This window comes from Lachnellula hyalina (genome assembly GCF_007821495.1).
Source record: "Lachnellula hyalina strain CBS 185.66 chromosome Unknown contig00191, whole genome shotgun sequence".
Lineage (NCBI taxonomy): Eukaryota > Fungi > Ascomycota > Leotiomycetes > Helotiales > Lachnaceae > Lachnellula > Lachnellula hyalina.
This window is the reverse complement of record NW_022157305.1, coordinates 16,824-41,429: the sequence shown is the minus strand read 5'-3', so window position 1 is coordinate 41,429 and position 24,606 is coordinate 16,824. Positions and strand designations below refer to the sequence as shown.

The 24,606-nt window shown below is 47.2% G+C and overlaps 4 protein-coding genes across 4 annotated transcripts; 1 reads left to right on the top strand and 3 right to left on the bottom strand.

Annotated features, from left to right (window-relative positions):
* Positions 1–353: 353 nt before the first annotated feature.
* Positions 354–2,758, top strand: DPP5 (Dipeptidyl-peptidase; the record flags this gene model as incomplete). Its single annotated transcript, XM_031153466.1, has 3 exons — positions 354–841; positions 890–2,582; positions 2,633–2,758. The coding sequence occupies 3 exons, from the start codon at positions 354–356 to the stop codon at positions 2,756–2,758; spliced, it is 2,307 nt and encodes a 768-aa protein (XP_031002065.1).
* Positions 2,759–10,606: 7,848 nt separating this feature from the next.
* On the bottom strand, positions 10,607–11,328 carry CTR2 (Copper transport protein; the record flags this gene model as incomplete). The annotated part of the gene is made up of 4 exons (XM_031153465.1): positions 10,607–10,724; positions 10,786–10,912; positions 11,000–11,183; positions 11,239–11,328. 4 exons carry the CDS (start codon positions 11,326–11,328, stop codon positions 10,607–10,609), a joined length of 519 nt encoding a protein of 172 aa, XP_031002063.1.
* Positions 11,329–14,524: 3,196 nt separating this feature from the next.
* On the bottom strand, positions 14,525–17,644 carry pol5 (DNA polymerase V; the record flags this gene model as incomplete). Its single annotated transcript, XM_031153464.1, has 4 exons — positions 14,525–16,109; positions 16,166–16,406; positions 16,527–16,559; positions 16,612–17,644. The coding sequence occupies 4 exons, from the start codon at positions 17,642–17,644 to the stop codon at positions 14,525–14,527; spliced, it is 2,892 nt and encodes a 963-aa protein (XP_031002064.1).
* Positions 17,645–20,971: 3,327 nt separating this feature from the next.
* Positions 20,972–23,088, bottom strand: PTR2_0 (Peptide transporter; the record flags this gene model as incomplete). The annotated part of the gene is made up of 4 exons (XM_031153463.1): positions 20,972–21,840; positions 21,931–22,389; positions 22,439–22,528; positions 22,587–23,088. Coding segments are annotated over 4 exons (1,920 nt in total), but the record flags the coding sequence as incomplete, so codon positions are not given.
* Positions 23,089–24,606: the final 1,518 nt, after the last annotated feature.

Here is a 24,606-nt window from a genome sequence, read left to right as displayed (position 1 = left end):
GAAGTATGAAGCTATTCAGTAGTTGTGTTTGTAGATGTGTAGCTAGAGGATACGAAATATATTTACGGAGGTAGAACTGGTGGATCCATCAACTGTGGCTTGTTCGACTGCGCCGCGCCCCGACGTGGCTGCTATGAGAGTCTGAGCTCTCATTGCAGATCCTTGCAACTATAGCCTCATCTTCTTGAAACCAGATTATAGTATGCAGTCTATACTTAGCTATTTAGTATCTGTACAAATATTTGATCCTATATAAAATATATAAAATATACCTGGTCAATCAAGTTATTCGCTTCCATTTCTCAAGCTGAAGCATTGACATGGGTTTCTAGTTACTGTATGTATTACGTTCCATGCGGGGTTGGGTTGGTTCCGCGAGGGGCGTCATCTCTGCTCCGAATGGCAACACATACAGACGACCTTCCTTTCTAAGAGAAGCTTCACGAGCAAAATCGAAGCTTCAAAGCTCCCAATTCTTCTCCCACCCAAAGATCCGAGTCTCCCCAATCATCCAGAGCAACCTAAACACAATGACAGTCCGTGCAAACAAATTCACGCCCAAGGTGCTACTCTCTGCCCCTCGAAGAACACCTGCAACTCCTAACGCAGAGGGAACACTTGCTCTTTTCACGGTATCGACCTACTCTTTCCAAACACACTCGAAGACCAACGAAATCCGAGTTCTGGACATAAAGACTGGACAGTCAAAACTTCTAGTCAGTGACTTGGGTGTGTCGGAACCAACATGGCTTGGAGAAGGGAATCTCGTCCTATGGTTGAAAGGAGGAGAGAAAGGCACCACAAATCTTGTCTTCGCAGACGCTGAGAACCTGGAGAATAAGTAGGTTCACTGGCGTACAAATTTGTGAATATTTACTAATTCTAATAGACCAGAAATAGTCCAGACGTTTAATGGCTCAGTGTCCAACATAAAAGTCACCCCAATCGATGCTCAAAATATCGCTCTTGCAGTGACTGGCCTTGCCACACCATCCGGAGAACTATACAATTCAGAAACTGCAGAGAAGCCAAGGTCGACTGGCAGGGTCTATGACAAGCTTTTTGTTAGACAATGGGATGCATATCTGACAGAGAACACGAGTGCTATATGGTATACCACGTTGACGAAAGGGCTTGCGAAAGGGCCATCCATCGTAAATGTAGAGCCGCTGAAGAACGCGCTGGCTGGTCATTCAGTCTCTTTGGAATCACCTGTTCCACCTTTCGGAGGTGCAGGAGACTATGATATAAGCAAGAATGGCATTGTCTTCATTGCAAAGGATCCCAAGTTGGACCCTGCAAATCATACCAAAACTGACCTCTACTTCATACCACTGAGGACCTTTAAAGAGGAACAAGCACCTTCACCGCAAATAGTCAAGACCGGCAATCTGAAAGGCTACAGTAGTTCACCAGCGTTCTCACCTGACGCCAAATCTGTGGCCTTTGCTAGAATGAAGAGCGATCAATACGAATCTGACAAGCCACGTTTGCTTCTCGTCCCTGATATCACGGACCTTTCCAACGTTCAGGAGTTCTACGAGACCAAGGACGGTGAGGGTAAGTGGGACTTGAGACCAGAGGCCATTGTATGGAGCAAGGACGGCAAAGAGCTATATGTGACAGCTGAGGAGAATGGCCATGGGAAACTATTCAAATTGCCGGCTTCTCCACGCCATGCAAAAGATTTACCAACCGCTATTATCAGTGATGGAACTGTCACCGATGTCAAGGTACTTCCCAACAACCACCTTTTCATCAGTAGCAACTCTTTGGTAGACAATAGCGTTTACGCTATCCACAACCCAGCAAATACATCTGAGTTCTCTGTTGTGTCTTCCAATGCGAAGGGTGGTAAGACCTTTGGCTTGTCTCAACATCAGATTGGGGAGTTTTGGTACAAGGGTGCGGAAGACTATAAAGTGCATGCCTGGGTGGTTAAGCCTTCGTTCTTCAAGGAAGGCCAGAAATACCCACTTGCATATCTTATCCACGGAGGACCACAAGGGGCTTGGAACGAAAGCTGGTCAACTCGATGGAATCCAGCCGTGTTTGCTGAGCAAGGCTACGTGGTGGTTACTCCCAACCCAACAGGGAGCACAGGCTATGGTATGGACTTTCAGAACGGAATTAGGAATAACTGGGGAGGTAGGCCATACGTCGATCTTGTTAAGGGATTTGAATACATCGAAGAGAATCTCTCTTACGTCGACACCTCAAGAGCCGTCGCTCTCGGCGCAAGCTATGGTGGCTATATGGTTAATTGGATCCAAGGACATCCTCTAGGACGCAAGTTCAAAGCCCTTGTCACGCATGATGGTGTCTTCAGCACCCTCAATCAATACTCTTCCGAAGAGCTTTTCTTCCCGCACCACGATTTCGGTGGAACGCTGTGGGAAAATCGAGAAAATTATGAGAAGTGGGATCCAGCAGCACATCTCAAAGAATGGGCTACCCCTCACTTGATCATCCACAACGAGCTGGATTATCGACTGCCAATCGCGGAAGGACTGGCTCCGTTTAACGTCTTGCAGACAAAGGGGATTGACAGCAAATTCTTGACATTCCCAGATGAGAACCATGTTAGTTTTGCCCCCTCCAGTATTTAGAAGTTTGGCTAATGGATCAATAGTGGGTTCTAAAACCAGAAAACTCTCTGGTCTGGCATACAGAGGTCTTGGGGTGGATTAATAAGTACAGTGGCGTTGCGGATGAGCAGGAGCACTTGAGGTCCAGCATTGAGAACGTTACGATCTAAAAGGCTAGAAGTGGAGGCCGGTAATTTATCTTCAATGAGGATATTGGAATGCATCATGAAATACGAGAAAATGTATCTTTGGGAGCCAAAAGTCATTTAATAATGCCAGTAGTTCTCTTCAAACCTTTGGATCTAGAGATTTCTCTCTCTCGCTGCCTTGGGCAATTGAACCAATTATCCTGTCCAAGAATGCAAGTGAAAAACGAGAGAGAATGTCCGAAGGGTGTATATATATAGTTCTATTTCCAAGACATGCTCTATCATATGCAATCTGGCCATACCATGCCACACCAAAGCGGGTCCCAACCACTAACAATGCGCCTCGATCAACTCCTAAATTATACAAATGTACTTTATACATGACAAACATCCGAATATTTTTCAACCAGCCTCCCTGATATGCTAGAACACAGGAGCTCAAAACGCTCCCTACATCAGCGCCGTGTTATTATCATGTTGCCCTTCTATCCCTCAAGTCCCTCCCTGTTCCTCGTCGTCGGCGCAAAGACTCTGGAACTCAACCTCTTCAAAAATCTCCGGTCCAGCTAGTTCCGGGGCGAGTGCCATAGCTGCATCACTCAGGCCATCGATAATGAACTCACAGAGAAATGTGTTAAAGGCACTATCGCCATCCAACTTCCAACCAAGTTGGATGTCCATGTGGTTACTATACGCGCCGTTCTTTCCGGCCAGCACCGCATTGATATGGTCAGGGCCGGCACATATGGTGGCATGGTAAGTGCATTCCTCCTCAATCGGACCACAATTATCGCAGACGCGCTCCTCGATGCTCGGGGCTCTCGCAGCGAGCAGGGCTCGACTCTCGTTCCGCTGTTCCAGTTCCAGACGTGACGGAAGGCTGCGTTTCACGGGGCTCGTGCCACACCCTGAGGCCGTCTGATCAGGCTCGTCTTTGAACTCTACCACCTGGCACGATTTGCTCGTGGCCTGCTGCCATGTGGCGACGGCTGCTGCGAGCATCTGGTCGCGCTCTTGCGTGCTGCCATACGAGCTGTCTTGGATCGTGAAGCTGAGCTTCTCGTATGCAATTCCGCCGTCGACGACGGTAGGGATCTCGTCGATGTCCGCTGTTGTTTTGGAATCGCAGGAGCTGGCGCTATCGGGGCAGAGCGCTCTCAGCTTGCTGTATACGGCATCGCGCATGTCCGCACCGGAATTCGCATTGCCTTCGTCGCCGATGGGCAGCGAGTTGTTGGAAAGGAAGACTGCGAAGGTTGGGGTGGCTGACGCCGCGGCTGTGGTTGTACTATAAAGAAAGGTAGGTTAGCTTTGTTTATTCAAGGCAATACAATGCAAATAAAAAGTATAAAATCAATAGGTAAGATATGTGAGAATCCGATGAAAGCTCCGAGGCATTTCCAAGGAATCTAGAAACTTGCCAAAACAATAAAGTGAAAAAAGGGGTATCTTACCATCCTTGGACGGATGTGCATGTAGGAGCTTCGTTTATGCCGCCAACAAGTGTGCATGCTTGGCAATTGACTGTATAGTGTTCCGTTTCGATAGTGATGGGATTGGCGACGCTAGAGCTGGGCATAGCTGTGTATGAACAACTCTCATCCATGACGGTAAAGGCTGTGTTGGTAATTAGAGGGAGTGTGCTCGAGTCGCACACACATCCTTGAGCGGTAATGCCCTCATCTGGATCCTGTCCTTGGAGATAGCAAGTTGGCATTTTAGCTTTAGTCGTGGTCGCAGGTGGTGTCGTTGAGGTTTTCTTAGGCATAGTCGTGGTAGAATGTGCCGTCGAATTACTCTTAGACACGCTCGTGGCAAAAGAATGTATCGTCGAAGAAATCTTAGGCGCAGTCGTGGTAAGATGTGCTGATGAAGTGTCGTCAGCTAATACGGGAAATTGGCAAGCTGTACCATTTGTATCTCTTTTGATATGCCGGTATTTTGTGAATGTCTTGGTGATTTCTCGTGGGACGTTTAGATGTGCCTTGTGATAATCTATGATGGCTTGCTCGTAACTTTCAACGCGTGTGACGAAGTCCCCCGACTTGACGTTCTGGAGGTTTCTGAACTCGAAAAGAGGGACAGCGCGGGTGCTAGTTCCATATAGGTTTTCTAATGTATCCCCGAGGGCGCCAACTTGACCTCTGAGAATCTTATCGTCGAGTGCTGTGAGGGCATCAGGCAATGTGCCACTCTCAATGCTTTTGATCCAGTCCGAAACTTTAAGGGATTCTGTCTCCGTATAGGTAAGAGTAAAAGTTTGGCCGTCCATCTTAGTTCCTGTGATGGGTGCTTGAACGGTGCCGCCGCAGTAATCTGTATCTATCCTATAAGAAAGAACGAATCAGCCTAGCTACTTGATCATAAATGACTCGATAACTTACTCAACAGTAGTACCAGAAGTCTTGTAACAAGCGAGAACCTTCACAATGTCATATAACGTGCCAGGGACAGCAGTCTTGACCTGAGCAAAAATAGTTGTGAAGTCGGTTCGAGGCATGATTGTTGTGAGCATTTTTGGGCTCTGGCCTTCGTCCTCATATCTAGCTGCTTTCGCGTAAGACATGATGAGTGAGAAGAAGCCGAGAACATCATCCTTGACAGCAGATGAAGTGATTCCATTTGGGCTGCTCTGGAAGAATTCCTTGGTAACAGATACCATCTGCTGGGATACTCTGCCCCGTGTGCCTTGGCCATTAAGTTTAGGTAGTAGAGCATGGACTTGGTTGGCCGCATTTCTGGCGAACAAATCACTGATTGCCTCTAGAGGTAATGCTGCTGTGACTTGCGGGCCCCAAAGAAAATTGGCAGAGCCACCAGCTTCTTCTGGATCAGTAATCATCCATGGATTACACTGGGCACCGTCGATATTGACTGAATTGGGATTCATTTCTTCTGATGGGTCCCATTTTGCCTGGAAGCAAGACTATTAGAAAGTTTGTAAGGGGACTCCAATTCTCAGACTTACCAGGTCAGCCGCAACAGCCGCCGCTGCTTTCGCGGCATCTCCACTGCCAATCAAGATAGTTTTCCCGTTCAAGATGTATTCCGCGTCAAGAATGTTCCTCTCCAACACATCTGTGGTGAGTTGCCAATTCGTGCCTTGCCGGCCACCAATAACCTTTCCCTTCGAAGCAGTTGTGTCCGCTGGACTACAATCACCCGATGCGCTCCCCAAGCGGATCTGTGCAGTTTCAAACTCGACACCTAAACCAGCTGCTTGTTTACTGGTCGGGGCATCCAAGGTTGACGCCTCCTCTCCAGTTTCATCGTCAGCACAAGATCCTATAGCTCTTCTATCATACTTGAAAGCCAGGGTATCAATCGGTAGAGACAGTAAAAAGGGGAGAAATATAAGACATTGCTTCGGAGAGACAAAGAAGTGCATATTGAGATCCAAAAGAGCGTTGGAGTGAAAATCAAATCAAAGGAATGAGATAGGCACGAGATGAGCTGATGGGTTCTAGAAAGTTAGAACTACGAAGGAGATTATATACATACATATAGCGACACGGTTGAAAACGAGTTCTAGAACTACGAGAAAGGAATGCGGACATGAGTGACAACTTGACAAGCCTCCGCCATGGTTCGGTGAACAGACCATGGTTTATTTTTGCATCTAATGAGAATGGACAATCCTGAAGGAACGAATGAGCCGCCGCCAGTACAGTACTGACAGAGAAGTTAGATGCTGTATACTCGAGTGTATGGGTCCTGTCAGCCGCAAAGAATTAAACTGGAGCCTCTATGTTTAAGCCTCGCGGTGCCACAAGCCCCGCTTAATCCGCCCGACCTCACTGGGCCGTCTTACTTGGTAACTCATTACTGTATTAGTCTCATGTTTCAAGTCTTAACCTTAAATAAGTCAGCCCAATGATTAGCTTCCGCCGTTTAATCCTTCGAATACGGATACGGAGTAGTTATAGTTCTTGGACGAAATGGATACCCAACTTGTTCAAGCTTTAGTCGCTTACAAGGGCTGAGCAAGGCCCTAGTATGATAGCTACGGCTCTTTGATTGGTAGCCTGAACGACAAGCAGGTTAAGTTAAGGTATATCCTAATCGTATACTGTACTAGTACAGTACAGTAAGATACCGATTAAAATAGAATAGGCAGCGCAATTGGAACTCTTGACGTGTTCCAAGTTCCAAGCTCCAAGCGCTCTACTTAATCCGCTTTGGTTCACGCTACGACTATTGTCAGAATCCAGCTATATACTCTGTGGTCTAGCTTAGTCATGTGTTCTATTTTGCTATGTGTTTTGCTTTGGTCAGTGACACTAACGGAGGAACGGAGGACTACTTAGTATACTGTAGATTCTGGAAACCTATAGTTAATTTACGAATATAATGAGGATTCTGTAGACCGAAGCTTAATATTAAGCATAAGGAATTGCGAGAGTAACCGAGCATGTAAACTTTTTTATGTCCACCAGGTGGTCTTCTGCTCTATATTTAGGGTCATTTATATTTGCCAAGAGGGAGAAGGGATCCGATATACGCGCGAAGACGGGAGGGAATCCGAATCCGAAGTACCAAGAGACTAAAAGGTAATGGGCTTAAAAAATCAGGTGAAAATACTCTCTTATATGGTAAAACTCGAATCCTTCACGGAAACAAATCAAACCTGGTTATAATAAAATCCTTTGGTCTTTGTAATGACTACGGTAGCACAAGGTACCCATGATGCAGCGCAATTCGCTGGTACGGCTACGGCATCAAATTGACTCGGGATCTGTGAATGTCATGATTATCGATCACTATCCGTACCGTGAGCTTTCTCGCCATCTTCCCATACACAGCAGACGTCGGACCTGACGATTCTATGTTATACCACTTGGAGGCCTTCCACTCTAAACAGTCATATCACTCATGCCTACCAGTATCATGAATTCTCCGTCAAGTACAGAGATCTCAAAGAACCGTGATACTTTGCTATCGTTGCCGGAAGAGCTAATCACGAAATTCTTTCTCCAACTTCCTCTCCTATCAGACGTGTTTGCTTTAGCGCAAACCTCTCATCGATTCAGACAGATCTGGTCAGAGAATACAAATACGATATATAACAGAGTTGCGCCGCGAAGCATCTCATGCGTCAAGTATGCACGCGCTTTCCTAGGAGATCAAGGAGGCCCCGCGGTCGGGGAACCGCTCTCTGTCCACGACGTCTTTTCCATGGTACGGAACGCCCGCAATATAGAGAGAGCAATGGCGCAGTTCGAAGAAGACATCGTCTCCAAAGTCAAATGTAAGTCGTATGGAATGATAGATCGATCAGCGACATCCAGTCTGGTCAGTCGGCATCTAACGAGTCAACAGGTGGTGGCTATCCCGTTCCAGAGTCTTACGGACCAGGTGCAATCAGACACCCACCGCACCTGACACCAACTGAACGCGCGCGCTTTATACGCGGCTACTACCAAGTATGGGGGTTGATGAAGCTCGAACCTAGCTGCTGGCCATCGAAACTTGCTAGTATAAGACTCAAGGATCTCTACCGACTCTACGAGATGACGAAACTGACCCAGAGCATGGTGAGCGAAGAACCTCTCCCAAAGCCTTCCCTCCCCCGCTCCAGATATCGGCATCCGTCGCGCCTTGATATAGAGAAAGTTATCTGGAAGGACATCGAGCAAACTTGCGAGCGGATTTGGGGAGCGGATTTCGAGCCGGATTTTCCTTGGTTCGGTGGGGGCAAAGAAATTGGAGGATATATGGATTTCATTGTCTTATGGGATCACTGGGAAAGTGACTTGAAGGGTATATCATGCAGCCCACAAAGGCAGGTTCCTGAGAGGGTCGAGAAGGAGTCTTTCGCGAACGACACTTCAGATGGGGAATTTGATATGTGATGCGCTCAAAGGGAATCTTTAGCCATTACAAGGTGCTGCACTTGATGCTTTGCATTAAAATCAACCATCCAGATTTCTCAACTACTACTTACTACCTGGGTGGTTTGTTACTCACCCTCACGTCGTGTTTCATGTGTTCCTGAGTCAGCTTTGTTCACCCTCCACCAGCTCCACCAGCTCTGACTGACGACAACACCTACTTGGTAACTAAAATTTTAAATTTCCCAACTTGCAATGTTATCACCTACTCGTAATTAGTTCCCATAATAATCAGCATAAGCAACATAAATTTGGTTGCTCCTAAGAGGATTTATATAGTCTAATTGAACGATATTAGCTAACAATATTGTTAGTCCTGAATCCTTCACACCAGAATGACGAAGCGTCAGCATTGATTGCGCCTCTCACCCCGACATGACACGTCACATGCGATTGAAGTTTTAGACTTCTTGCCATTCATTATTATCATCCATCTCCTTTCAACCTGAACCTCATTGCTCAAAGGAAAAACCAGAACCATTTCCGTACTATAAAAATACCCCGCAAGCACAACCACCATGTTCGGCGGCGCCCCCCCCCGTCACCCCCGGAACGGCTACGGGACAGCCCAAGCCAAAAGCACAAGAATACGCCTTCACGGAAATCAAGACGTTTCATATTCCCGTAGGCAAAAACCTAGAAGACGGTGATAGCAGCGAAGAGGGACAGATCTGGGCGCATACCGTTCGCACGTATTTAGAGAATGAGGGCACAGGGTTGGTATGGTGGGGTCGTTTGTTCGACGTACCGAGTGTGGTGAAGCTGGTAATAGGTATGTACCTATCTATATACGACATCACTAATCCCCTCCTTCCATTCAAATCAAATCAAAACAAATCCAGCAATCACTGAACTAAGACTCACCCACAAAGATTGGAAAGCCAAGGAATTCCATACCCAATTCTCACAATCCCCACAACTCCAAGCCCTCCAGGAATCATGGACAGCTCTCGCGGACGAGCCTATCACGACCAGCTCTTACGTCTTCCCGAATTGGGAAAACACCCGTCGCAATGCATTCACGAAATCTTCATATGGATCTAACGTCTCTTGCATCCTGACATTCTCCTTCCCCGCACCTTCACCTACTCAAGCCAACGCCACCTCTGACTGGCAAAGCGCATGGGATCAATTCTCGCGCCTGGCTTTGAGAAGCACAGGAGGTATCGTATCCAGCGGAACGTGCGGCGGGTGGTCGTTGGACCAGAGGAGCTTTTGTGCGATTATTAGGTATATAGATATGGAGAGGATGAAGGTTTTTCTGCAGGAGGCGGATGAGAAGCTGGGGTTTGAGGGGGGTTTGGGGGTGATGAGGAAGATTAGCGAGGGGATGAGCGTGGAGTTTGCGGGGATGTGGTGTTTAGAGGATGGGTGGCTTGGGAGCGTGACGAAGGGGAGAAAAGACAACCCGGGGGTGCAGAAGATGTTGGAGAGGCATAGGAAGTGGAGGGGTGGGTGAGAAAGTATGAGGGGAGGGGGGATATGGCTGGAAATAGGAGTATTTGGGGGTTTGACGTGGATGCTAAAGTTTTCCTCAAGGAAGCTTAATGAGCTTCCATGATACCCAATCTTCAGTCTTTTAAGTTTGTGACGGAATCTGGTCGTTCCGCACTTGCTTGTGGCTATCTCAGTCTACCACTTGTCACCATGACAGCATATAACCGCCGCACCACTAGCGAAGGCAAGTCGTACCTGACATAGTCGGCCTCCAATCCCACCCTGCAGGCAATACGCTGGGGCGTAGGGCCGCAATATGGCCGGGTTGAAACAACATGAAACATATTTACCTCTGTAACATACACAGCAAAAGAGCCGAGATCAAATAAATAGAGAGGGTCTCTTGGAGTTCAGTCGCATGTGCGATATTTGTTGGGGTGGTTAAAGTATCATGGCATAAGGTATCCACATCATCTCTTCATTCCATCGCTCATATGCTCAAGTTGTAAATGCATCATTTTGCAACAAATTGGCATGCCCATCAATGACACGCCCCGTCCTTTGTAGAGCTTGTGTTATTTCCAAATAGCAAGAAACCGATGAATGCGCCGACGGCGACGGAGAGCATTACCCAGCCGTTGTAGGTCATGAACAATAACCTGCATTATCTCCATCAGCGACGCATCCCACAGCGAGAAAACCAAAGGGGGAGAAACTTACATGAGCATAAAAGCATAAAAGTTCTGGATGGCATATAGCGCGGCCTTGATAATATGTGCCCTTTGGCTCACTTCAACCTGGTTGCGTCCTGACCAAACCAAAGGGGTTCTCTCAGCAACAGATTCATCTCCACGGCGTTAGTTCTCAGCATTCATGACATTGCAAATAAATGACCAAGAACGTAAACGCGTTCTAAAATGCAGGGAGGGCTTACTCGGTGACTCTTCTGCCTTCTCTGCAGCAAACGCCTCATATCTTCGACTCAGTGATCGGAGGAATTCGTAGGCGGCGGTTAGGGCGACGACGGCGAGGAGGGAGAGTATGAGACCGGGTGTGGTTTGGACGTGCCACCAGCGGAAGATGAGGCAGAGGTTGTTGGTATCCCAAGTGAAGAGCATCTGCGCCAGCCATCGATCAGCTTGCGGATCGAGGCAGAGGGGGACGAAGACCTACGTTCATGCTACACATTGCTGGCATGGCGTGTCCGCCGTGATCCATTCCGCTATGGTCCATTCCGCTGTGGTCCATGTGCGCGTGGTCCATATTTGGTGATGGTGCTTGAGGTTTAGGTCGAAGAGCTTCGAGAATGAATTGGGTTTGGGAGATAATCTTTGAAGTATGATCAGAGTGCTATGAGTATATGAGCAGGTATCAAAGAAAGGTTTCGTCGGACTCGGGGGTTGCAGCTGTGGAAGTGCTCGTGTCGTTTTAACCTTCTCAAATAAGCTCAAACACAGCTGTGACGGCAATCGCGGGGAGATCCGCCTAGCAACACACCATTGGCTAGCGGCTCTCAGAAAGCTCAGATCCACATTTACCCCTTATATACCTACCACGTGATTTAAATTCGGGTTTGGTATTTTTAGACTTTAGTGTTGGTGATTGTTAGACATATCATCCAATTCTGGTATTGTTGGTTGAGTATGTTCCTAGTGAGATATTTTTTAACGTAGAAAAGTGATATTCAGGCGGCTATAGAATTTGCGAGCCCCCTTCTAGTCCTTAGGTATAGGACAAACTATTTATTCTTGTCTAAAACCACATTTAATGCAAGTATTCGGTTCAAGAGCCATCCAGATATCACAATGATGACTTAGAACCAAGAAATCTTATCATAGACGATTTCGTTTTCCAATGTATACCTACCTACCTTAGGTAGATTACAGTGCAAGCGTAAATGGGATGATCAGGCTCCCTGTTATATACCCATCATATGTTGCGTAAACAGTCTTCGAAATATTATATTCCGCCACTCAAAAGGTTATTTCCATAAATAGGTTGGGGCCAGGTAAAAGAGGATCTGATGGAGTTCGATAAAGCATATTAGAAAATGCTTAGCCGACACAACCCCTAAACCGGTTTGCGATATCAGAAACGTAACTACCAGTATCCACTTGACCACCCTCCAAGGCATCTCCAAAGGTATAGGAGTAGGTCCCTGAATTGTACAATCTAGCAGCGATGTAATATTGCTGTGCAGAACCTTCTTTTGCCCCCATCTCCTTTGCTTTCGCCAAACACTGCACCAGACCATCACCGCCACCGGGCTGGTCATAGGTCCCGCAAGTACCGTCCATGATCATACCAACAATTGCATCGTTTGGACAGACCTCCTCGAGATTATAGCAGGCGTGGCTGCCGTTGTGGGATTGCATAAGTCCTGGATTTCTGATGCCATCAGGAGAATGGGTGTCGATAGTGCGTACACAGCCTTCAGACTCCTGCAACATAATCGCGAGGATGAATCGTACATCAAGGTCATGATATTCGGAATCTAATTCGATAATCGTGTCTTTCATGACCGCTTTCTCGGCATCGGTGGTGGGCATGGTTGGGACTCCGTTGATTTCGGAGCAGTATTTGCCCATGATGTCGTAGTTCTTAGACCAGAGTTCATCGATTGATAACCATTCGTCCTTAGTAGGCCACCCATGGTCGCCATCTCCAGTATAGGTCCTTTTTTCGATAACTGCACGGGAACTACCGCCAATTTTAGGCGCCGATATTGGTGCCGTGGAGGTTGTTGAAGTGTACTTGGGAGATTCCAACGTTGATACTAGTGCCGTGGGTATCGAGGAAGCACTTGCTGTATGAAATAAAATGACACTTGGTGTGTTTGTGCTCTTGGCTGGGATGGAGGCCAATGTCCTAGTCACAAAAATATTTGTAGTGTTGAGGCGTATAGCTAGGAAGGAAAAAAGAGTGCTACTTGCGTTAACACTTGTTGTATCCAAATCTAAGGCTGGGGGAAGGGGGGACATTAACACCAAAGCAGAGATAAAGGGAACCCGTGTAACAGCAAATAAATAGATAATCGTACCTAAAAGTATTCATTGTCATAGTTAGGAAAGTGTCCGTCAATGATGGAGATGCGTCTTGGTCTGTATGAGCCGGAGCGGCGGATTGGTCGGTGAATTTAACAGCAATGAAGACTCCGACTGCCAATCCACCGGCGACTAACATCCCAAACATAGTCCGAGGTACAATGACAAGAACACGTCGACGCATTTTTTTGTGGCGGTATTAAAGAGCTCGAAAGGACTGGAAAGTTGTGATAGTTAGCGGCTCTAGGTCTTGTGGATGTGCTGACATTCTGGAGAAGATGTTGTAGATTCCGTGCTAGATTCCGAGGGTGTAGAATATCTAAAATCCTTCAGTGTGCGAGAAATTTTCGAAAATAATTGACTGTTGAGAACCGGATCGGCAGGTGAGACCATAGTTCAGCCTTTATGTAGGCGGTTCCTTTAGTTGCCGTCTATAACCATGGGTTTAACGTATGGAGATTAAGCTTAAACGGAACAACTTGATAACGAAGCAGTGTAATGAAAATTAGACTTTCATCATATCATACAGTACAAAGAAATTATACGAATGTAGTAGATCTTATGTGGATTCGTAAACTGCTAGCTATGAATCCATCGCGAGATTGTTTCCGAAGACTCAATCATGTGAACTTTCAGCAATTTGCGACCGCGACCTAACTGTTTTTTGGTCCACAAGAGAGATTTTACTTGGAAGATTTGCTTGCAACGCGAGGAAAATTATGTCTCAAGTATTGGTATTGGAGTAGAAGAGTGTCTTGCAATTTGTGGTGTCAATGAGGGAGGTTGTGTTGGAAGTGCGTTGCGGGGACTGGGCAGCAGGAGGCGTCTGCCAGTCTTTATGGATGTGAAATACATGGCCCAGTACCGGAAGTCCTACAAAACGATGAATACAATTGTCTCGATAGCATCTCCTCCCTTGTTGTCTAGAGTTTCGTCTAGCCAGAATGATGTATAGGTCATTGCATTGGCTAGTTGGGAAACACTGAGATCGATGAAGTCTAATGGGATATAATTGGATTTTAGAATGCGATTTCTCGTCGACCACGGCTATCATTGTTGAATCTTGGAAGCTTGAAGTGTGAAGTGCGGAAAAGGATAGAAAGTGAATAAAAAATACAGAGGAACTTAAAGGAAGTTGTACTGCATCTTGGTAATGCTTGGGATGCGGGTCATCCAGAACTTATTTCACTGTACACCAGTGTCACAAGGTCAGATGGACAACGCATATAAGCTCACAGTCTTCCCGGTCATGGCCTCTTGGCTCGTAAAAGTTTCATGGCTTTAGCTGACCCTAGTGCTTCTTCTATATATTATAGACGAGAACAGTAATTCTCGCACTTTCGTAACGGCGAACGCGGTTGATTCTGAGTCTACACAAAATAGGTAACAACAACCATGAAGATCTCTTGACTAGCTTATGCGTTTGCATTTGCGTGATTCTGACACCAGTTGGTCCAATCATTAAACAATATCACCGACAGCTTGACCTCGCCGTTGACCCACGCGACCTGAGTCTTCATATACACTGCTGCTAGCTTCTCGAAGCTATCCTTATTGGCTCTGTAACAGCTCGATGCAAGCATCAAACTCGAAGTACTGGCTGCCTTGGCAAACATATGTGATGGATCTTTTGAGGCTTCAAGATGAATCGCTTTCATCAGCTTTACTTGCTTAGAAATGCTGACCTCTCCCGCTGCTTTCCCATGCTTCTTCGCCGCTTGCTGGAAGGCTTGAATGATGTTCGAAGCCCTGTCAGCCAATTTCTTCGTCTTGGTTGTGCGAATGAGCTGTAGGAGGGGTAATAGTAAACCAAACGCAAGAGAGTTTCCTGATTGCTTCTTGACGAATATCTCTAGCAGGTCCAACACTCGACTCTTGAAATTGACGATGGTTTCCTTCGCCTCTTTATGCTCCTTTTTCGGCTTTGTATCTTTCTTTCGCTGGGAAAAGATCTCTACGAGCTTTGAGTCGAGAGCCATCATTTCGGAATCGGTCATATCAGCATCGCTATCCGATTCTTCGGCGTCAGGGTCTAAACCTTTGGTACCGAGTGCTAATGCCAGAGCAGCATCGAGCTTTTTCGTCTCTTCATCTTCTTCCTCTGCAGGCTCATCTCCATCACTATTCTCCTCTTCGTCAGATTCCTCGTCTTCGTCCAAATTGGTGGTCAATTGACCGTCTTCTCCATTCATGTCGATAACTTCCACATCGGAGCCCATCTCAATATCACTATCATCTTCCACTTGTTCGCCATCTTCCGGTTGTTGATCAAACATTTCCTGTTGGCCTCTCAAATTTTCGCTAGATTCCAAAACATCTGTGATAAGTTTCAAGCCCCCAACTGTAATATCTGCCATAAATGCAGTGAAGACATGCTGTGTAACTTTGCGCAAAAGTGCAGATGGTTTCGAGATGAAGGATAACAGGAGCTCAACCAAGACTCCGGAAGCTTCCACTTCGGAATCCTCTGAATCTTTATGCCGGATGAGCTTGTCGTAGAAGAGTTTCAACTCGTCAATCGTGGAGATTGCTTCAGGCTCACCATTGTAAAGCTGGAAGACAACAAGGGAGTACAGTAGTGCTAGAGCTTGTAGAGGTGCTTTATCCTGAGCGTCGGCCTTTTTGGTCTTCTTCAAAATTTTGCCCATTGTAGAGATTGCACCGTCTCTTGCCTCGGCAATTTTGGCATCCATCTTCACCGCATCTGGCTCAAGAGCTTTGACAAGGTCACACGGAAATGAGTATCCTCTCAGATCGGGCAAGAGATGGGCAAAGCAAGACATCAAACGATCTCTGGAAAGACCTCGGATCTTTGGGGTTAGGGGAGGTTGAAATTGAACATCTTCGCAATAAGCCATGTTGGCTATAGTTGGAAGTGCATTCTTCTTAACCCAGCTAAGGTCACGGGAGTCGTCCTGGACATTGACTCGTCGAATGATGCTCAGTAGGTAATCGAGGAACAATTGTCGACGCATCTCCGCCTGTTTTGTTGCATCGGTACTAAACTCTGTTAGCCTATGGATCTCTACTTTTTAAAGTCATTTGCTCAGACATACCCCTCTATAGAAAGTACTGGCTTCTGGAGAATTGCCATCACGGAATTCGCATTTTTATCATTGACAAGACTCAAAAGCTTCTCGACGGTCTTCGTCTTGGTCGCTGTGTCGAAGTTGTAGGTACCATGTCCTCCGATCAAATGAGGAAGAACAGTGACCATGACTTGCGAGTTGGCCTCCGCTGCCTGGACCAAAACCTTTAGTGACTTGTCCGCTGCGCGGTTCAAGAGGCGGTCTGTTCCTTGGAGTTGGTTTATGAGGCAAAGAACGAGGTTATGGCTGAATATGCTAGGAAGTAGCGTCTCATATGATAAATGATCCTGGAACAGTCTCTGAAAGAGCAAAAGCCCCCAAAACTTACGCTCCGGCGAGGCAGTTGAAGCAAAGAGATTCTCTGAGAATTGTTAGCGGTGATACAGAACTTGGAATCGCTAGGACGCAATTACCATCAACTGCAACTTTCCAGAAATTTTCGAAATTCGATGTACTCCCATCTGCCGTTGCATCCTGCGCATACTGTGCTAAAAGTATGTTCCAGACGAAGTGAAGCTTAGAGTTCCAACTCCCGGTTTGTGTGGCCTGCTGTTTCTCGTTCGCCGACTGATTACCTGATGAGCTTTCCTTCAAAGCTTTCCCTAGAGTTTTTAAGTGGTCCAGAGGATTGGCACTTTTGCCCCATGGCTTTGAAGGTAGTTTCATATCCGGGAATCGGTTCCGCGCTGTAAGCCAGATGCCAACACCTTCAGGTGAAGGAGCTAGCCCCGCGTCACATAATTGCTCCAAGGTATACTCTGCTTGAGACTGACTCATTTGCGCGAGTGCTTCCACAATAACCCAGCCACATTCTTCTCTGATCCATGGCTTCTTCTTCGCGAGTCCCAGAAGCCTGTCTAGTATATCATTCCAATGACCTGTGGTTCCAAAGAGTATATTCGACCTCACAAAACTCTGCAATCCGAATAGTAAGCCAAGAGCATGGTCCTTTTCCTCTTGTCCGCTTAAGTCACCTTCAGGCTTGGTTTTGGTGACCAGGAAGTCGAGTATTCGGTCGAATGTGAGATTGGAGTACTTTTGTGCCGCGAGATCTTTGGCGCCAAACAACTCAGACAGTATCTCCGTCAAGACGACACTGAAGCCTAATCTCGAACCCTTCCTGCCACTCGCGAGTCCGCGAAACAATCTCCTCTCCAAATGCTTTTGCAATGTTGATTCTTCGACCCCAGTTCCGCCCAAAAGACCAGAAATAATCGCATTGGCTGCGCCTAGTCTCTCCAAACCATCTTCACTGCCCAGAGTATCGTAGAGCTGGACTTCTCTCTTCAGGTCGGCTCCTCTTGGATTGTCGAGAAACGGGGAAGTGTCGATTGGAGGGGGAGATGCTGCTTCGGTAGAGGGTTTTTGGGTATCTTTCTGCTGCCGTTTGGCATCTGGTGCTACTGCAGAAACGTCCTTATCCTTCCGCTTACGTTTGCTACCCATTTTCGCAGATTGCTCGACTTGCTTGAATCTGGAATCTACTCGAGAAATATTTTGGGATTTCTTTGTAGAAGTTTTTGATTCTGCCACTCATCTTCACCGCCTTCAATCGACTTGTCCCAATAGAGCCTAAATCACTTTGACAGCCAGGCGGAAGCGGGGGCGGGGATTGAACGTGAACGTGGGAAGTTTATACTCTTGGTTTTCTCATTTTCAATATTATACTTCTAGGAAGACAGTTCTTATTTTCATTATTTATCACGATGAAGTCGTCTCTTCTACTTTCTAAACCGCCATCCGACAAGAATTACGGAGGAAATGAAGCACTCCAAGTCTATCAGGAGCAACTCTTATTAGTCGAAAGGCAACGCCAAAATTACAATATACCGATCATGGGACGAGGTGAAGATGCTGGAATCGCGGAAGCAGATTTTAAGAGCACCGCGCAAATAGACCTAACGAAGTCTGATGAAGAGCGAAGGAAAGAGCTGCGCGACTATCAAATGAGTCTCATGAACCTCAACTGCCGTCAGAGGAAGGGGCGATCGATATTATCAAGCCATCAGCCCACAGCGTCTCAGGCTACGGCGAGCATCTCAGCAAGAGATAATGAGCGTCTTGATGCTGTCGAGTTGCGAAAGCCAGACGCCGAATTCTTGAAATGTAAGCCGGCCACTGATCTTGTAGCTTCATGGAATGCGGAAGATGCCTCTCGAGACTTTGATTTCGACGCAGCTCCAAGTCAAGACGGTAAGGGCATTCAAGACGTCCTCCAAGACTTCGACTTCGACTCATTTATCGGCCAAGATTGTATGGGTACCAACAGTGCTGATTACAAACGTAATTTTACTGGTAGAGAAGTGAAGAAAGTTCCAGGATCTCAGAGCTCAGCTGATCGGATCAAAACACAAGAACACGATGCTGCAAGCATTGTTCCCACTAATTCAAAACTTCAGCCCATTGCACCTGGCATAACCCATGTTGATATCGAGAAACCCCCTCTATTCGTCAACCCCAAGCAGTTTCATCGCATTACTGTTAGACGTGTTGCTAGGCAGAATTTGGAAACGAAGATTGCAAGCCAGCCTTTCAGGCCTCTGCGCAAACATTCATATGCCCGGCGACGGCCACGGGGCCCAAGGGGTCGTTTCTTGACACCGGAGGAGATTTTTGAGCAGGCCGAAAAGAAAGAGGAAGGAAAGACTCAAGATGTCAAACGGCAGCCGGAAAAAGAATCTTACTTACACCCGCCAAAAGTGTCAGACGACCGACTCAAGATGATGCGTAAAGACGGTCGTGCTTCTTCACGTACTCAAATCTGGTGGGTGGCCTACACCTCCCTCCACACATCCGATCTAGCGACCTATGCTTTTATCACGAGCGAGTTAGCGAGCACGATTGCCGACTTTGAGTCCTACGATACAGACTCGGTCCTTTGCAAGTGGATCTCGAGCAGGATGATGGCAAGGGGAATCTCTAGGAACCAGCCTCAATTAAAAAAAATAGTGGTTCTCATAAATAGCATCATTAGTGTTATGGCTACTATTGACAAGCAACTTGGACTGGAGATTGCAACGGTTGGGTGGGACTTTGTATATGTGTGTCTAACCGTAAGTTCATCCTCAACTCTTCCTCATTACAGAGTCCTGATATCCAACTTCTAGCTCAACGAGCACAATCTTTCCTACCAGACCCTCGTATCATCCACAATATCCGCGATCGAACAGTGCCTCACCACCCTTCGGGAAGTAGTGGATGTAATTGCTCGCTACGCCGTCATGGAGAACCTCTGCCAGCACCCTAGCGGCGCGCTTGCTCTGAAGCATGAATATAACATCGACCTTATTTTTCTTTACACTACGATTCTTGAGTACTTTTCTGCATTTTTCTCTTTTGAAAAGGAGATTGCCAATAACAGTGGAGATCTGCAAACGAGTTTAAAGAGGTGCGAGAAGCTGGCAGAGAAGATTCGGGCTACGGATAAGGCGTACCAGAGATTCAAGGTCGGCGTTGATATGAAAGCGGCCAGTGAAAGCGGAAGTGGACAACCAGACATCGAAGACATGAGCGATGAAGGTTGGGTGCACGTTGGCATCGAAGAAGGTCGTATGGGTGAATGAGCCTTGTGTTCAGTGGTTCCCCGAGGGCACCGCTTCGTGCGCTCTGAATTTTTGCACTTGGAGTCTAGTGATCACGAATGACTCTCGAGTTTCTTCCTTGCTGAAATTTGCAATGCAATCGTACTTACGGCCTGACCTAGCAATCCAACCCCCAGCGATATTCTCTGGTATGGCCGTCTGAGGAGTCATTTGGTGCAGATATTTGCTACCAATCTTTTGACTTGGTGCTGATTGATTGAAAAGCTTTTAATATTTTGATGTAAGTTAATTCTCATGGAAGCAATTATGAGACAGTAGCGAAATGTCAAAAGCGCTTGCCGTCAAACTGGCGCTTGTTTGCTAGAGATCAGTCCAAGGCGCAAGTCATCCCAAAGTCACAGTCACCCAGTCAATTCCGGCAGCTAGTTAACCCTTTTAAGGTTATATAACCCTCTATGATTTCACTTTCAACCTTTTCATCCCTTCATTCTAATATCGAACTGTGTTCCTGGGCAATGATTACTAAGACCCACAATTTCAAGAGCGAAAGGTAGGACTGCTCACAGTTCTAAGCTAATTCATCCTGAACGACTGCTTCTTCAAGTGGGGACTGAAACAGATACTCTACTTTCTGCAGCCCGTTGAACTCTAAGGTTCACCATGGGCGCTGCCGGTGAGAAGAGGAAGAACCCAGGTGGCGACCAGAAGAGACCGGATAGGAAGAAGATGCCTAGGAAACATGAGAGCGAAAGTGACCCGGGCATATTTGTTAACGGCTACGAATGGCGCGTAATATTTGATGTACTTCATCTCGGTTCAAAGCCTAACAGTTTTCTTTCGCCAAAGGCGAGGTACACATAATGGGTTTGTACCTGAAATCACTGCTTTGGGCGGCGTTGTCTCGCAATTGAGATTCTGCTTGGGTTATGCGAGATACTTTGACAGAATACAACGCATTGTTCATCATGTCTCGCTGCCAGCAGCATACCGTGGGATGAGATGGGGTATCAAATGAAGGAATTGGGTAATAGGACGTCACTTATACGCTGGATATGGCAGAGCTAATGCAACACCGACTTAATATCACTGAAACATCATGCGGGATATGGCAAGGTAGAGGGGTATTGAGCCGATCCATTGATTAATAAGAGCTCCAGCGTTCTGGTGGTTCATCTTGACCTCGTCTCGACACCAAAATTAAGTATATGAACAACCAGTGGCATCATCACCATCATCCTTCCTTTATCTCAGGAATGCCGTTTTTCTCACCGCCAAAATCCTCCTTAGGATGCGCATGAGTAATGTCGCCTTTCTCACTACCGACGCTGCTGCCGTTCGCCAAGTCTCGTTCTTGTCGATTCTCTCTGGCCAATTTCTCCTCCAACACCTTGACTTCATAATCAATGTTCTGAGTAAGAATGTACTCTTCGTGATCGATATCTCTGTAAATCCAGTAAAAGACAATGGCCGAAACGAGACCGATGATGGTTGGCGCGCCGAAATCCCACGTCAGATATGGATCCTTGACGAGAGCGGAACATGCGAGACCAACGGCATATGAAATTGCTGCCATGAACAAGTTGATGGCCGAAACCAAGCCACGCATGTTTTGTGGCGCGCGCGAGTATGCAATGCCGTATGCTGGGACGTTGACGAAGAGTTCCGAAATACCGCCCAGTGCATAGGGAATAGCCATCCACCAGATCGAGATATTGGCCGTGAGAGCATTCCCATCGGCATCCACACAGGTTGAACTACTTCCATAATGTCCACAGGGACCATCCTTATAGGCGTACCAGTTCAAAAGGGTGTATCCAGCGCCGCCACAAGCGGCCATGAGAAAGCCAACGGTCATTCGTGAAATGGATCCAAAGTGGATCTTCCATTTGCGGAGAAGAGGATATAGACCGAAGTTGAGGACGGGAGCCATGCATATGATGGAGAGGGAGTTGAAGTTGCTGATGACATCGTTGGGGACGCCCTTGGTGGAAAGCATTGTGCTCAACGCGCTGGCCGAGTTACCGAGACCTTGATCGTTGATGCTTTGGATGGGGAAGAATAAGAAGATTCCAGTAGCTTGGAATGCTCGACGGACATCCTCTGTGAAGAGTAAGGCATTAGTTTGATCTTTCTTGTTCGACCTCTACACTCACTCAGGGCGAGTGGGAGGACGAGGTGGGGCTGACTTACCAATAAATGCGTCGTTCCATGGAACATCGATTGGGTTGCCGGATGTGGCAATTACTGAAGGTCGGGCGGGATCGAAGAAGCCACCACGGCCAATTGATTTCCACCCTCCACGCCTGAAGCAGATTCCAAGAATACGCACAATGTTGCCGAGATCACTTCCACCTGGGGGGTAGAGAACGAGCTTCTTCTTGAGGAACCAAAGCAAGAATGGGAGTGGGAGATAAAGGATCAAGGGTATCCCGAAACTGAGCCACCACCCGACGTATTTGGCGGTATAGGATGTGGGAACATTCATGAATCCTCCAACATTGATGAGAAGATAAAACCAAAGCATGACTCTCTCAGTTGTGTGCTCAGGGTCAATGATGACTTTTTCACCAGTCTTCAAGGTTTGAACCTCGAGTTTCGTGCTCTTCATTTGATCCAGAAGGGTGGGAGAGATATTAGGCTTGAACATGGCTGTATCCCATTAGCTCGATCATGACATATGGGTAGAGAGAGAACCTACCAGCGCCAATTGCCAAAATGTATACACTGATCAAGAACGGAATCTTAGCATCACCATTAGCGAGAAGAGTCTTTGCGCCCGATGCCATCACTAGAATGTATGTTAGAATGCGTTGCTTAGGTGTGATTAGAAAAGGATCGATACGTACTGATCACATGTGCCAGACCGCAGACACCGACACCAGCACAAATCATCCTGAAGCGTCCAGTCCTGGTATCTGAAATATAGCCAGCGAAAAGAGGAAGGGCATATGCCAGCATGGAGAAAGATTGTGAAACAGCAGTTGCTTTCACTGTACCCTCTCCCAATGCTCCAGCAGTACTCTCTGTTCCTCGCGGGGGGGCTCCCCATCCATTTCCACCTGCAGGCATCGGTCGGTTCACGTAGTTGCTGAAAAGTGGCTGGACTCCATAATAGGAGGACCTCTCGGCAAATTCTACAGCACAGATCAGGTATGCGACAGTGGGAAGCTTCCCGGCAACTCTTCGAAGGGTCCTTCGCTCTTCTTCGTTGGGGCTGTTGTGCAACTCGCCGACCGTAGGGATCTCAGCGTCTGCAAGGACTATCGATCCCTTATTGTCGAGATGAATGGTGGCATCGTTGCCCACGATGTACTGGGCATCCAGCGTTCTGTTTTCCTGTGCTACGCATACTATTAGCGAATTTCAGAGAAGGATCTAGTAGAGAATCTCACTCATCGTTGCGGAAGTTTACAACTCTCAATGGGAACTGTAGGAAGACCAAGCTTGAGAGTCAAGAAGGGTTCAAGAGGGGGTGCATGCTATTTCTATGCAAACGCACAATCCATGCTTCACGAATTCACATCTGTCTAGCCCGATAACTTTATCCAACCCACCAACAGAGTTTGCTACTTGGGAAGATCAATCTCGGACCAACTCCCAGATAAGAAGCTGGATAAATCCACACATGGCGCGGGGGTACAAGGGTATAATCTAAAGTCCTCTGGACCACCTGGGGCTGGTCTTTTTGACCGCAGCTGGCCGAGTGGGTGTTGGAGGTGCACTGTCTCGGGAAGCCCAATGCAACGGCCATTGGAGAGCTCGATTCGCCGGGATGGAATTCAAGATCTTTAAGAGGCAGGTAACTAACTACATGCCAAGCCGCTTGCTTGAGAAACAGTCCGTAATACCTTATCTAGAAGGTCAAGGGATTGCCGGGATGCTAATAAACATTCCAAGCTTGGCTGTGATTTGCGGCACGGGCTTGCAGATGTATAGTGGTACAGACATTGGAAAGCCCAAATGCTTGTCGGTCTCGCTTTACAGAGCAAATCTCACCCATTGATTGGCTACTCGAGGAGTCGAGTATAGTAATTGAGTCTACGATAAGCAAAGGTGAGGGGCGTCCATACGGAGTACTCTGTACTGTCATAAATGCCCGTAAGGTTGCATAATGTGGCAGGGGCAACAAAGCTATAGACAGGGAATGGCCTGATTCAACCAACGGGTCCACTTGGAATGAAAATCAACCCTCCAACACACGTCGCCAGAACAAGCTTCCAGGCGCTACTCAAGCTTCCAGACGCCACTAAGAAGATTACGGATCATAATCGTCGTTAGCGATTGGGATTAAGACCCTGCACCGGCAGACAATAACTGGAGAGAGATCTTGGCGGTAATGCAGCACGCACGCACATACGAAGCGCACTTTCTGTCGAGCGGGGGTCACCGGCGCTGCCGAGGGGTTTGAAAGCTTCGCCAATAATTCCCGAAGATTCCCAGTAGTAGCATCATGTCATGTCTTGTTTTGAGCCTGAACAGAAGAGCTTCGCATTGCCCAGGCCGGGCGTAGAGATCTCTGAAGCATGCTTAATTGACTTTTTCAGCTTGTATCATTTTTGCGCCCCCCCAGTGGCGACTCGCAGCGAGAACTCGTGTTGAATGTGGTACCAGAGAAAGATTTGTATCTACCTGGGAAAGCCCGGGACCTAGGGGTGGACGGCACGTTCCACTGCCATCTGGCTAGATAATAAACCCTGCGCCCATCGGTCGTATGTGTTTCTAGAAAGTCAGTGAGAACACCACGTGATAGATCTTACGACGACTTAAAGTGGTCTTCTTAGTAGCTTGACTCCATCTGTATCCGAGAAGGCAGCTAGCTGTCTCTAGAAGCTTTTTTTAGTTTGTTTTCAAAACGTTGTTCTTATC